General features: G+C 35.5%; 1 protein-coding gene across 1 annotated transcript in view; it reads right to left on the reverse strand.

The window, feature by feature from the left end:
- The window catches only part of LOC141398263 (venom allergen-1-like), a 30,243-nt gene extending 17,812 nt beyond the window's left edge, over window positions 1–12,431 (reverse strand). The window contains exon 1 of the mRNA XM_073975542.1: window positions 12,338–12,431. Within this exon, the coding sequence (XP_073831643.1) occupies window positions 12,338–12,431 (94 nt within the window). The remainder of the gene's footprint in view (window positions 1–12,337) is intronic.
- Window positions 12,432–12,941: the final 510 nt, after the last annotated feature.

Genomic DNA, 12,941 nt, shown 5'->3' on the forward strand with positions numbered 1-12,941 from the left:
GGATGTGCCTGCTTGATAGAATTTTCGGACTTCATTCTGGCTTCTGTAAATCTCGATTTCACACTCCCGCTTTTCCAAATCTCTCTTTTTTCTGCGGAAAATACGTTTCTCATCTCTCCTTTTCTCCCGATACCTCTCTCGTGCGCTACGCGTTTCTACTGATTGTATATATATTATTTTTTATGTAAAATATTTATTATAATAAAAAATAATAATAAAATTATATAATTTGCCATTGTGCTGATATGTTATCGGGACGAGAAGAGCCTTGATTAAGCAATTGTGCCAGTTGAGTGGAATATGCTGTGGCTATTTGTTGTGATTGCAGCTTACCGATGTCCAACTTCCGTGTTGTGTCCGTTCGTACTTTATTTGCTACGTTCAATCTGGTACGTACTTTTGCTGCAGCAAGGTAGTGGTCCGAGTCTATGTTTGCACATCGGAACGATCGTACATCCAGCACACTCGATGAATGTCTTCCATCTATCACAACGTGATCAATTTGGTTTCTTGTTCTTTGATCTGGCGACAGCCAGTTGCCCTTATAAATATCGAGATGCTAAATCTGGTACTGCTCACTACCATGTTTCTTGCAGCTGCAAAGTCTATCAGCCTAGATGATAGATGTTTCACTATTTCATTCGCCACGCCTCTTACACCCACCCCTGCCGACCGAGGGGGCCACCTCCCTTTACGTAGGGAGCACGTACACACCATGGACCGGCCAATGGCGGATTAGTTGGGGATAAAACTACCGGCTACAAATTATATCAGCCGATATAAAAATTTAATTACAAACTAGAACAACAACATAATTTAATTAGGGGAATTAATATGTATTTACATTAAAGGCTCTTTAGGCTGAATACTACTGGTTCCGCTGAGGCAGATTAGTTTGCCGTTAAACAGAGCTCAATTTTTTAGACACTCAACTTTAGAACGAACAAGGGTGATAGACATAAATTAAAAATAGTTTCTGCTCATTAGCTGTGTTCTACTGTTCCGCAGAGGGAGTTGTAGATATACATATGCTGAGCTGAAGGGTTCTTAACAGGCACAAGTAGTTTACAGAACAATAGATTCTAAACTAAGTTACTAAAAATTTGAATACTACATTAAAGAGGATTGGCTTTTTTATACATTATGAATGCAAAAAAGAGCTCTTAGTGTAAATTTTCTTTTTTCAAGAGTAGGAACATCGTGTCCCAGTGCAGACCACGCAGGGCAAACAGTAGGAATTGGATTTGAACCGACTCAATCTTATCAGAGTATGATTTGTAATAAGGGCTCCATAGAATGCAACCATATTCCAGAACTGGGCAGACAAGGCTAACAAACAAATGCTTCGTAACGTATGGGTCATCAAATTCTTTAGACCAACGTTTTATACTACCTTGCGGCACACCGGAAGAAACGAACAAGTCCTTGGAAAATGACTCGTTAAATAAAACTTTTTGTGTGCGTCTACTTAAATAAAAGAAATCCAATTCAATAAAGATTGTGGAAATGCCATGATATCAAGTTTATAAAGCAAATGTTTATGCACTACGGTATCAAAGGCTTTACTAAAATCGGTATAAATAACGTCTGTCTGTTGTTTATAAGAAAACCCTTTATAGACATGAGTTACAAACTCCATGAGATCAGTAATTGTAGATCTGCCTTTCATAAATCCATGTTGAAAAGGTAAAATTATAGATTTATCAAAGTGAGATAGTCTTCGAGAAACTAAAAGTTCAAAAAGTTTTGGGATAGCACTAAGTTTTGCTATACACCTATAATTTTCAACAAAGCATCTATTACCAGATTTGTGAAGTGGAATAATGAAGCTCGACCTCCAGAAAGTTGGAAAGTAACCATTATTTAAAGAATAATTAAAGATTTTTGTAAGAGGTTGATAAATTTCATTGGCGCAAGATTTAAGAATATAAGTAGGAACACCATCTGGACCGGGTATGTTTGAAGAACGAAGCGACTTTAAGCCTACAAGGACTTCTTCCTCAGACAATACAATATGAGGTAGATGATTCAGCTTGTCAATACTATAGTTATATTGTTCATTTAGAATTTTAGATGAGTAGGAAGACTGAAAGAATTCAGCAAACATATTAGAGATTTCGGATTCATCCGAAGATTCTCTGCTACCAAATTTCATACAGCTTGGGAAATTATGCCTTTCTTTTAGAATTAACAAATTTAAAGAATCTTTTCGGGTTATTTTTGAAATTCCTACTCATTTTATCAAGATAATGCCGATAAAAATAAGAATTGGCAGAATTATATTTATTTCGGGTTACAATATAGCTAGAGTAATTCACTGTGGAGTCAATTTTTTTAAATTTTTTGAAGCATCTACTTCTTATGTTATGTAACCTCCTTAACGTCGATGTAAACCAAGGAGGGTCATGATCAGAAACTTTTGTTATATATGGAGTTGTTTTAGCGAAGGCAGATTAAGGTGATTGTAGAAATTAGACTCAATTTTCTAGGGGAGGGTTACTAACCCGGCGCCCAAACCCAACTTTTTAACGTTCTTATAGGTGAACGCGCATTTTAGCTCACTTCCTTTAACGGGTGTTAAAGGCAGCTACCCCAGGTGACACCACGGGAGGTCAGTATCCACTTGGGATGAGAGAGGGACCAAGATAAATCCTGGACTTTGTCGTGTTAAAGCCGGTCAGGACCGTTCCTCCTTAATTCTTTTCAATATGACATCGAATGACTGTCATTGGATTGATATCTATATATATAAAAAAGGATGATGTTAGTTACTACGCATATAACTCAGGAATGGCTGAACAGATTTTGACAATTCGCACCAATTCGGAATGGTCTCATGGCAGAAAAGGATAAAACCTAAAAAAACGCGAAAATTTGCAAAAATTTGCAAAAATATTTTTTCAAGAAAGTCAATTTTTCCACAAATTTCTATCGAGCATCGCGTTTGGAGTAAATCTTGACACTTATTTGGACAGTTTTTGCCGAAAATTATATATGCAACAAGTGTGAGGGTCCATTGTACGCCTCTGTTTTGTCAATTTTTGAAAGTTGTATAGAATTTTTTTATTCACAATCAAATCGATTTTCATTTATTTTAGTTTTGAGTTTGTAAAGATTAGTGGTGGTTTCGGTCAGATTCCGATTGCAAAGATGAAGATGGTAACGCCAAACGTGGTTTCCACAGTTTTGAGGAAAAAGGTACAAATCCACAAAATTGGTGGGTTATTTGAAAAATCAAGAGCTCTGATGTAATTTCATTGGGAGTGAGGTTGTGGCATATATGTAAACTTTTAAAATGTAAGTAAAAACATCTTCGAAAGATCAACTTCCGATTTATACGGTATAAAATTTAAGCTGTACCAGATATATATTGATACTATTCAGATCCTAACATGATACTAAAAAATTATATTCCCCTGAAAAGGAGTATGAATTCAATCAGTTTAGTTCCCGCAGAGCTGGAAGGCAATTACAAATGTCCAAATACATACATATGTAAACTTGGGTTATAACTTTTTTGCAATTTTTGCAAATATCAAAAATACCACCGCATAGCCGTGTAGAGCATAAAAAACTACTATGAAATATGGTGTCATTCTTTTTCTATCGCGAAAAAAGTTTCTGCACCAAATGCATTGAAGTTCAGTAATGCATTATTAAATTTTATTTGTTATAATGACATTTACGCTTTTCGTAATAACTTATTAATAGTTTTGATCACATTTAAAATCAATATCAAACCATTCAGGACCAATTTGTTATCAAATCGCGATATTTCAGAGCATTTAATGCACCTTTGACGATTTTTTTATGTTTATATTTATCATCATCATTAGCAACGAATTCGCGAAAGTTACAGGCTGTTTTTAATGACTTTGCCTGTGAGAATCGTATTTGTTTTCTATAAATATTTATTTCAAGAAAGCAAATTTAAAATTTTAAATAAAAAAATACCAAAGAGGCTTTAGTAATCGCAGTCGGTGCGGAAACTTTTTTAAGCGAATCGAACTGAAACACGCATTTTCGTTATCAGGACAATATACCGCACATGGTACTGGCGTGGTATTTTTTTATTATAGCCCTAATGTACACTGGTACTGTTGGTACACTGTATGTATGTACATCGAAAAAGGATGATATCCAAATTTGGAAAGAAAAAAAAAAGAAATCGGAGGTACTGGAGATTTCTAGGTCGAATTATCTGACTAATATTCTTTATCAGGCGACATAAGTAGGTAAATACTTATTAAACGTTAATTAGTTTGTGATATTAATTTGACTATGTTATTTACGAAATTAAATATAGGGTGTAAAAGTCACGTGTTAGTGTGACAAGACTTCAAGCATCCGAAACACTCAAAGAACGGCGACTAATAGAATAGCTCTGTTAACAAGGATCAGTGTACCAAGTACTGGATTGTACAGTCACAGTCAAACTTCAATTACCGCATTTGTCCGTGTTACCAGAGCCATTGCATCTAATTCCGAACTTGGAATGCAAGTAGAATTCGGGAGATCACGTTAAACAGAGAAGTCAGAAAAAAAGCAGACGAAGGTGGTTGCCTGATAGCGATCGGATCCCTCTGCTCAAAATAGGTTAATTGATTAAAACGCAAATTCAAATATGCACTATATTCAGCATTAAATTCAAATTCCTACGTTCGCATTCCTTCCTTCGTATTCAATTGCTTGAGTGAAATATCGTGTTCAGTGGTGAAAACAAGAATTGCAAAAACCATCGATTATGAAACGAATGTGCTACCAAGTATTTTTATTTACATTGCAAAACGTGTTATTTGCTTAAAAAATATATCTTAGTCCCGATTTAGAGTTGCCTACTTTTTCGCGGCTATTGTCGGTTTATAGGAGAGAGAGTCGAGGAAAATAGAAACATTTTGCCTCTCAGTACCTTCTCTCTTCGTTAAACTGACAGTTGTAGAAAGTACAATTGTCGAAAGTACAATTATCTAATATGCATCTTCTTCAAAGATCGTCCTAAACAGTTCAAAACAAAGAAATATTTACCATTGAACAAGGTGTTAGCAATAATAGTATTATAGGTTTAAACCAAAGCCATCAAGTTCTGTACCTAACAAACTGCGAGACGAAGTTCGCCGGGTGCCCTAGTAATTCTATAAAATAACGTAGTTACAATTGGTTTAAATTTCGAATATATGCAAAAATCCGATATCTAACTATGACATGTCGCACTGACTAACTAGTTACTCTACGACCATTAGAATAACTAGTTATTTTATGGCCATTGGAAGTAATAATAAGTTAAAAAACATATGCATGTATTTTTTTGGTTTTAGAACTGTTGAGGTGGGAATTTGTTTAAATTTCAACACACTTCAAATTTGTATTTTATTTTGCTCCCTACGGGATTAAGGGTTGGTTAAATGCTTACATGTGCACCACCAACTGTTCTTTGGGTTTTTTTTATAAAGTACCCGGCCGACGCACACTGGTCGAAACCACTGATCTGGCGACGCGAAAGTCAAAAAATCAAACTATAAAATTGCGAAATATGTTCCAATTATCGATTACAGACACTTTTATGACAAAAATTTTGTTTTTTCATTTTTGTTGATGTAAATATTCATTCAGTTATTCATTATCGAATAAAAAACATTTTGATGCATCAGATTTAAAAAAATTGTTGATAAACAATTAACATTATATTTGTGAGATGTTAAATAAACTGAACAACATTTATTTTTAATTGATAGCGGAGGGTGTGATATGAAATATAAAAAATAGTTTGGGGTCTGTAAGTACATAGTTATATGCAATAAATTTTCAGAAAATTCAAGTTTTATAGTGTTTTTATGGGTTGTATGCGCTTGTTCCATAGAGTGCATCTTGTAAACTTGACCGAACTTGGGTTCGATTATTTTGTGGAGAATTAAATTGGACTCTCTGCATACGGAATAACCACATTCAGGCTGCAAATATTTGCAAATCTTCTGATAAATGCACTTTTAAAATATGGGATTTTTCTTGAAATTAATACAAATTTAGGTGTGCATTTGTATGGGAGCTATATCAAAATATGGTCCTATCTTGAGAAAGTTTTGAAAGGAGGAGTTCTACCCCCGTAGACACCAAAATACCATATTATGATTAAATCTGTTAATAAATATGGGATAACAAGTAATAATTCAACGAATCGGGGGTACCATAACAGGGGGCTACATCGAAACATAAATCCGTATTAAAAATGTTTTGTAAGAAGATTTTACACGCAGTGAGAACACGGAATGCAAAATTACAGCCAAGTCGGTTGAAAAATGTGGTCATGACATTCAAAACACCTTAAATCGGGAAGTACGGTTACATGGGGACTATATAAAAATGTGCACATATGTCTATAATTTTTGGTGGAAATGTTCTGTGAACCCTAAGTACCAAAGTACAGCTAATTTGCTACGAAAATGTGGCTTAAATCCTCAAAATACCGAAAATCTGAAGGAACTATACTAAAACATTAGCCGAAATTGTTCATATTTGGTCCATTATTACCCACAGACACAGACTGAGTTTATGCAAAATTTCAGTAACATAGCTCAATTCGTTTGCATGTTATTAATTTCGCGCCGGTAGATCAGTGGTTTCGACCACTGTGCGACGGTGAGCGTTGAACACACAACCCACGGAATTGTAGTCGGACACACAAGCTCTATGCCACCGCACTCATAACTCAGTAAGGAGTAAATATGTAGTTATTATACCCTACACAACAATGTGGAAAGGGAATTATAAGTTTGTTTTTCGAAAAATTCATGTAAAACCGCGAAATATTCGGCGTAGACCCAAGTGGTATACCAAAATTCATATTTCGACGATAAAGCGATTTTGAGTTGTGTGTGTGTCCATCCGTCCATTAAAAATTGTACGAACGATACAGGCCGCAATTATGGACCAATCTTCCCGGAATTTTGTATGGTCGGGTCGGGTTCAGACCAGACCTTTAGTTTTTGGCGATGATCGTGAAATATGTAGGGGGTGAAATGGACCAAAAACAAATTTGTAGCGGCTCTGTAGGTCGCAATGGTAGTCTGATCGGCGCGAAATTATATGCAAGGCTTGGGTTTACGACGGAGAAGTAGCTTGCAATTTAACGTGATGATCAGATAATATTTAGCAGGTTAAATGGAACAGAACTTTTGTGTGAAAATTGGTAAAGTTGTTAGTGAAATGACTTTATGTTTATTCCTGGAAACTATGTTAAACCAATGTAAGTTATATTTAGAAGAGGAACGCTTGACCTTTCCATTGATGCTAATAATGTTGATGTAAGTAGTCAGATAACAGAGTTACGACCTAGTATATGCAGGGATCCCTCAGTTTTAATTGTGGGTAGTACAACCTTAATCACGCTAGAGATCACAGTTATAGTTCAATACTGACAAATCTACGAGGTAACAGTTTTGGTAAAGGATAGTGTTAATAACACTGTGATACAAAAGTGGACAAAATTTTTTTGCAGGATTTCTGATGCACAAATTCGGTTTTGTGGGAGTCCATAGAAGACGAAAATACCTTTGGTTTCTTTGGGTCACTTCGGGTTTTGATTTTATAACGGTTAATGTAGTGAAAAATGGGCTTTCTTGGATTTTCAAATTTAAACGGACATTACTTCTTTTTTCCACATCCGATTTCCACACACTGTTTTTCATTATAAAGGGGAGAGTAATGCCTTTCGAACAAGCTATAGATTTATTTATTTAGCGTGTAACATTGGCGATAACTTTTGTGGGGAAAATATCTAAAATTAATTTTTAATCACACGGAGGAAAATAAAGGCCTCTCTAACATATGTCGCAAACATATTTGGCAGCAAACATACATATATTTGTTTGCAATCAGTCCCAAACATAACATATGTTTGGGTCCTGTAAACAAGTTTATGTTTGGGTGCAAACAAATTATATGTTTGGGTGCAAACAAATTATATGTTTAGGTAAAAACAAATTATATGTTTGGGTGCAAACAAATACAAACCCAAAAGCCACAAAAAAACAAACACATGCGCCAGTGGGCGCTTACTGAGAGCACGGGAGGGTAAATTTCAATGTAAAACACATCGAAATGTATGCTCACTTGCTAACTCTAACATATACACAAATTTATAAATGGTGGTGGTTTATTGAAAGGCATAGAAATACCAAACCAAAGCAACAACAGATACATAGGTACATACAAAATTCCAAAGAAATACATAACAGGCTTTAATAAAAAACTGAATGAAATAATTTATAAAAAGTCACACTTTTAAAAAGGAAAAATATATAGAAACATCGTTGAACGCTTCTCCTTAGTTCTGAAATAAAACACATTTTTCTCAACGTTGAAATCATCAGCGGGAAATCGGCATATGAAATATGAATGTATGTATATGAAAAATGTATTGATGTAATTACCAATATTAAATGCGATTTCTTCCTTGCCCAATAAAATATTTCCATTCACCTTTTTATTGTATCATTTACTAAAAAACATAATTTCTTTAAGAAAACACAAAACACTGATTTATTCACTCACTTTACCGTCTTTACTAAACGATTGTATTTAGAAAACTGAAAAAAAGAACAACATAATATAATTTTTTTCTTTTCATCTTCGCTTGCTACGTTGGTTAACAACAACAAAGCACGAAACACACCACCAAAGCTTCTGCGTCTCCCATTACACCATATACACAGCTCTTTTGCAAAACAGCATTCCGCAGCCGCGAGAGTCCTGTTGTTACTCTCTTTAACAAGAATCCTCTCTCCACCCATAAAAAATATATTCTAACATAAAAAATATGTTGGTACCCAAACAAATAAAATTGTGATATGTTACAAAAAGTTGCAAACATATATTTGTTTGGATACAAACAACCAGTCCCAAACAAATATTTGTTTGGATCCAAACATATATTTTTCTGCGTGCAGTAATTTCAATTCTAGGGGCATGTTCGGACAACTTACGAAAACTAAACTTGAACACCAAGTCTTGAACTCTCACTTGATGCAAATTATATCAATGTAGAAGTTAGATAAAGAAATTACTGCCTAACATCAGGGTGCGCCTGAACCAACTTTAAATGGAAGGTGGTTACACCTGGGAAGTTTTGCAGACTCTGAATCTACAATGTTCATAGATGAGAAAAATCAAAAAAATCGCGGTCAAATTTCACATTTTTAGGGTTTTTTAGGTTTTCACGATTTGGCTTGGAAACGGCAAGTCGTACTGAAATGAAATTAGATCAAATGTTGTAGCTGTAAAAATTCTAATGAAATGGGACTGAACAAATGTGGAGAATTTTTACTGCTACAACATTTTCTTTAGTCCCATTTCGATAGAACTTGCGGTTTCCAAGCAAAATCCTTTAAACATAAAAAATCCTCAAAATGTGACCTTTGACCGCGAATTATTTCAAAATACCTTCGTCGATTTTTTGGTGTTTTATTATTTTTCATCTATGAACATTGCAGATTCGGAATCTGCAAAAATATCCCAGGTGTAATCAATCACCTTCCACTTAAAGTTAATTATGTCGCACTGTACATTGCATTGTTTTGTTCATTGTCCCAATTTCAAAGTCTACATCTCAACAAGCAGGAACGGCGTTAGGTTGGGCCGGGCCGAACTTGTAAAACCCTCCGTTCTATGGGGGTATATCAAAAATAAACTATATCAAAACTACTAAATATCAAATTTCCGATATTTCGGTAAGGTAATGAGGCAAAAATGGGGGCTATATCAAAACGTTAACCGATATAGCCCACTTGCAATACCAAACATCTTAGGAGTAATAGAAACTTCTATACCAAATTACAAAGCTCTATCTTAGAAATTCCGAGCTGTATCTTGATTTCAACAGACGGACGGATAGACGGACAGGGTTATATCGACTTAGATTTTTACATTGATCAAGAATGTTTATAGCTTAAAGGGTTTTCGTTGAATATATCGAAGTGTTACAAACGGAATGACAAATTTAATTATTCCCTCCATATTAAGGTGGAGGGTATACAAATAGTATAATCTAGGAAAAGGTCATAAAGATCAATCTTATAGAGAATTTTCACAGCTACAACATTTGCTCTTGCGGTTTCCAAGCAAAATCGTGAAAACCTAAAAACCCTTTAAATGTTAACTTTGATCGCGGTTAATTTAAAAAGCGCTCCGGCGACTTTTTTATACCGTCAGCATTTATGCTAACGAGGGTATATACACTTTCATACGGGCAAAATGTGCCTCATCGAAATAATGGTTTTAGACCCCAAGTATGTTTGAACGAAATCCATTTTAGACAATTTGAAGTAGATTTAGCAGTGTCCGTCCGTCTGCCTGGTTGGTGCGCACGATAACTCTCAAACAGATGAACCGATTTGGTCCAAAGTTTGGTCTTCATAACATCTTGTCCAAATTTAGTCTAAGTTCGAATATGGGTTATATCGGTCCACTCCTTCCGGTACCTTCCCCACAAAAGTTCCGAAATGTTCGGAAAATTTGTGCGCACGATAACTCTTGAAGGGAGTAACCGATTTGGTCCATAATTTGCACATCTTTTAGACTTAGATGACGTTCCAATATGGATAAAATCGGGACAACTCCTTCGGATCCACTCCTCTGACAAAGCATTTCGGAAAAGTTTTTTTATGGCGTGCTCTCGAATTTCTTTGATTTTTTGTTGTAAAAACTTGTATTCACTGTCCACTATACGATGGCACAAGTTTGATCAGGGGCAAGTCCATACTCTCTAAAAAAAAGGCTGAAAGGTGCAAAAAGCCCCTATGACACCGTGTGTAGTGGTTAGTGCGCATAATAACTCTCGAAGGAATTTGCCGACTCGGTGCAAAATTTGGCCTTCGTAATATATTGTCCAAACTTAGTTAAAGCTCGAAGATAAGCCATATCGGTCCACATATCTACCAGATGTAGATCAGGTTCGAATATGGACTATATTTGTCCTTTCCTTTTGGTACATCGCACACAAAATTTCGGATAAGTTCACTTTAAGACCTGCTCTCGAATCACTTTGATTTTTGTTGAAGCAACTTGTATTCGTTCCCACAATTACGGCGGTAAAAGTTTTTTAGGGGCAAGTTCATACTTCTTGAGAAAACAGCCCGAAAGGTGTAAAAACACCTACAGCACCATAAGTAGTGGCTGGAGAGCACAATAACTCTCGAACTTATCAACCGATTTGGTCCAAAATTTGGTCTTCGTCATATTTTGTGCATACTTAATTTTATTTCGAAGATGTGCAATATCGGTCCACATCTTCTGGTACTTCCCCCAATATTTAAAAACTGTCACTAAAATAGTATGCACGATATCTCTTGAACGGGGCAACCATTATTCTCCAAACTTTGGATCTCCTGATATTTTGTCCAAATTTAGTTTAACTTCTGAAATGACCCCTATTGGACCTCTCTTTAGGGTACTTCCCCCACAAAAGTTCAACATTTGTGTTTAAGTGCAGTTTAGGATCTGTTCGAAGATTCGGAGATCCTTTGGAAATGTATACCGAAGCTGTTCGTTGTGGTCCTGTTTACAGCGATATTATGTTTTCCGTGGACAAGTCCATGCTTACTGGCATACTGGTCCAAAAGTTATAGGATAACCCACTAAAATGACTAGAGGGCGCGATATCTATAGAAAAGATATGACTTCAAAAATATATGACTTCCACTTCCATAATGGACCATGTCGGTACATTTCTTCAAGTACCTTCTCCGCAACACTTTTGAACTTTATTCCTAATCCATGTTTTTATCGGCAAGTTCAAATGTCCAAAAAGGGCCACAAAATGCTGAAAATACCCTATATATATATATATATATATATATATATATATATATATATATATATATATATATATATATATTCGATCTGTCCGTAGTTTCAGAATCCGCAAAAACTTCCAAGGTTTAAGCACCTTCCATTTAAAATTGGTTCAGGCGCACCGTGGCATATAAGTGTGTTTTCCTTTATAGTTTTGGTTTGTTTATAAAGAACTTCGGTTACCAAGCTACAAAATGTCGCAACCATGATAGAAAGGTATTAAAATCATGATAGAGGAATTCCAAGTTTTTTTAATTGATGTACGGGGTTTTGAAGTATGTATGCTACATTCGGGTTCGAATGTTTGCTGGGATGCTGTTCCGACGTTTATTTTGCTACACTTTTCTCCAGTTGGCGAATCAGTTTTTTTTTCTTGAATTGTCTAAACTCTACACAGAAGGAAGGAACATGTTCATATCCCCTCAAAATGGGAGGGTGGGGTGATAGTATGGACAAGTGGCTGGATGGGTGGATGGCTGGTTGACTGTCATACTGTCTATTTCACTGCTCTTGTTCAATGTTATCTTAACATCAAATGCTGTTGTGGTATCCTTGCCATTCTGATATTGATTGTAATCCTTTGCCATTGTGTAATGTATTGTCCTTGTGCATCTCAGTTGTTAGTTCGTGTCGCTCACAAATAAACAACGAAATTGAGTAGAAGAATTGCTAGTACAACAAACCCGAACTGCGATACTACTTTTTTGTATGTAATGGTAGTTTAGTTTACCAGAAGAATGGGCCAAGCCAATAAATTTCACTCCAGACTCTGTTTTGGCTTTGAAAAACTACTTCCAATGCGGTTTCAGTTTTTCTTGTAGGAGAAATGTGTGAGGTCACCGCCAACCGTTTGTTTATTGGGAATTTCACTGCTAACTCCTTTGTTCGTCGTGTTTGTCATTGTTAAGTGTGTTTGCTTTTGTTGTCATTTTTATTGTCGCCAAAGAATGACATTTTTATTTACTTTGGGGTCGGGATATTTGATCGCTGTCCTTTCTTTAAAGTTTCACATTTCATACGGCTTTTTGAAAAATGTTTTGTATTAAGAAATGGGGATTATAGGAAGATTAATATGTTACAGCATTTACTGTAGTAAA

The sequence above is a fragment of the Musca autumnalis genome, unplaced genomic scaffold (genome assembly GCF_047663935.1).
Source record: "Musca autumnalis isolate F117 unplaced genomic scaffold, ASM4766393v1 scaffold_3, whole genome shotgun sequence".
Lineage (NCBI taxonomy): Eukaryota > Metazoa > Arthropoda > Insecta > Diptera > Muscidae > Musca > Musca autumnalis.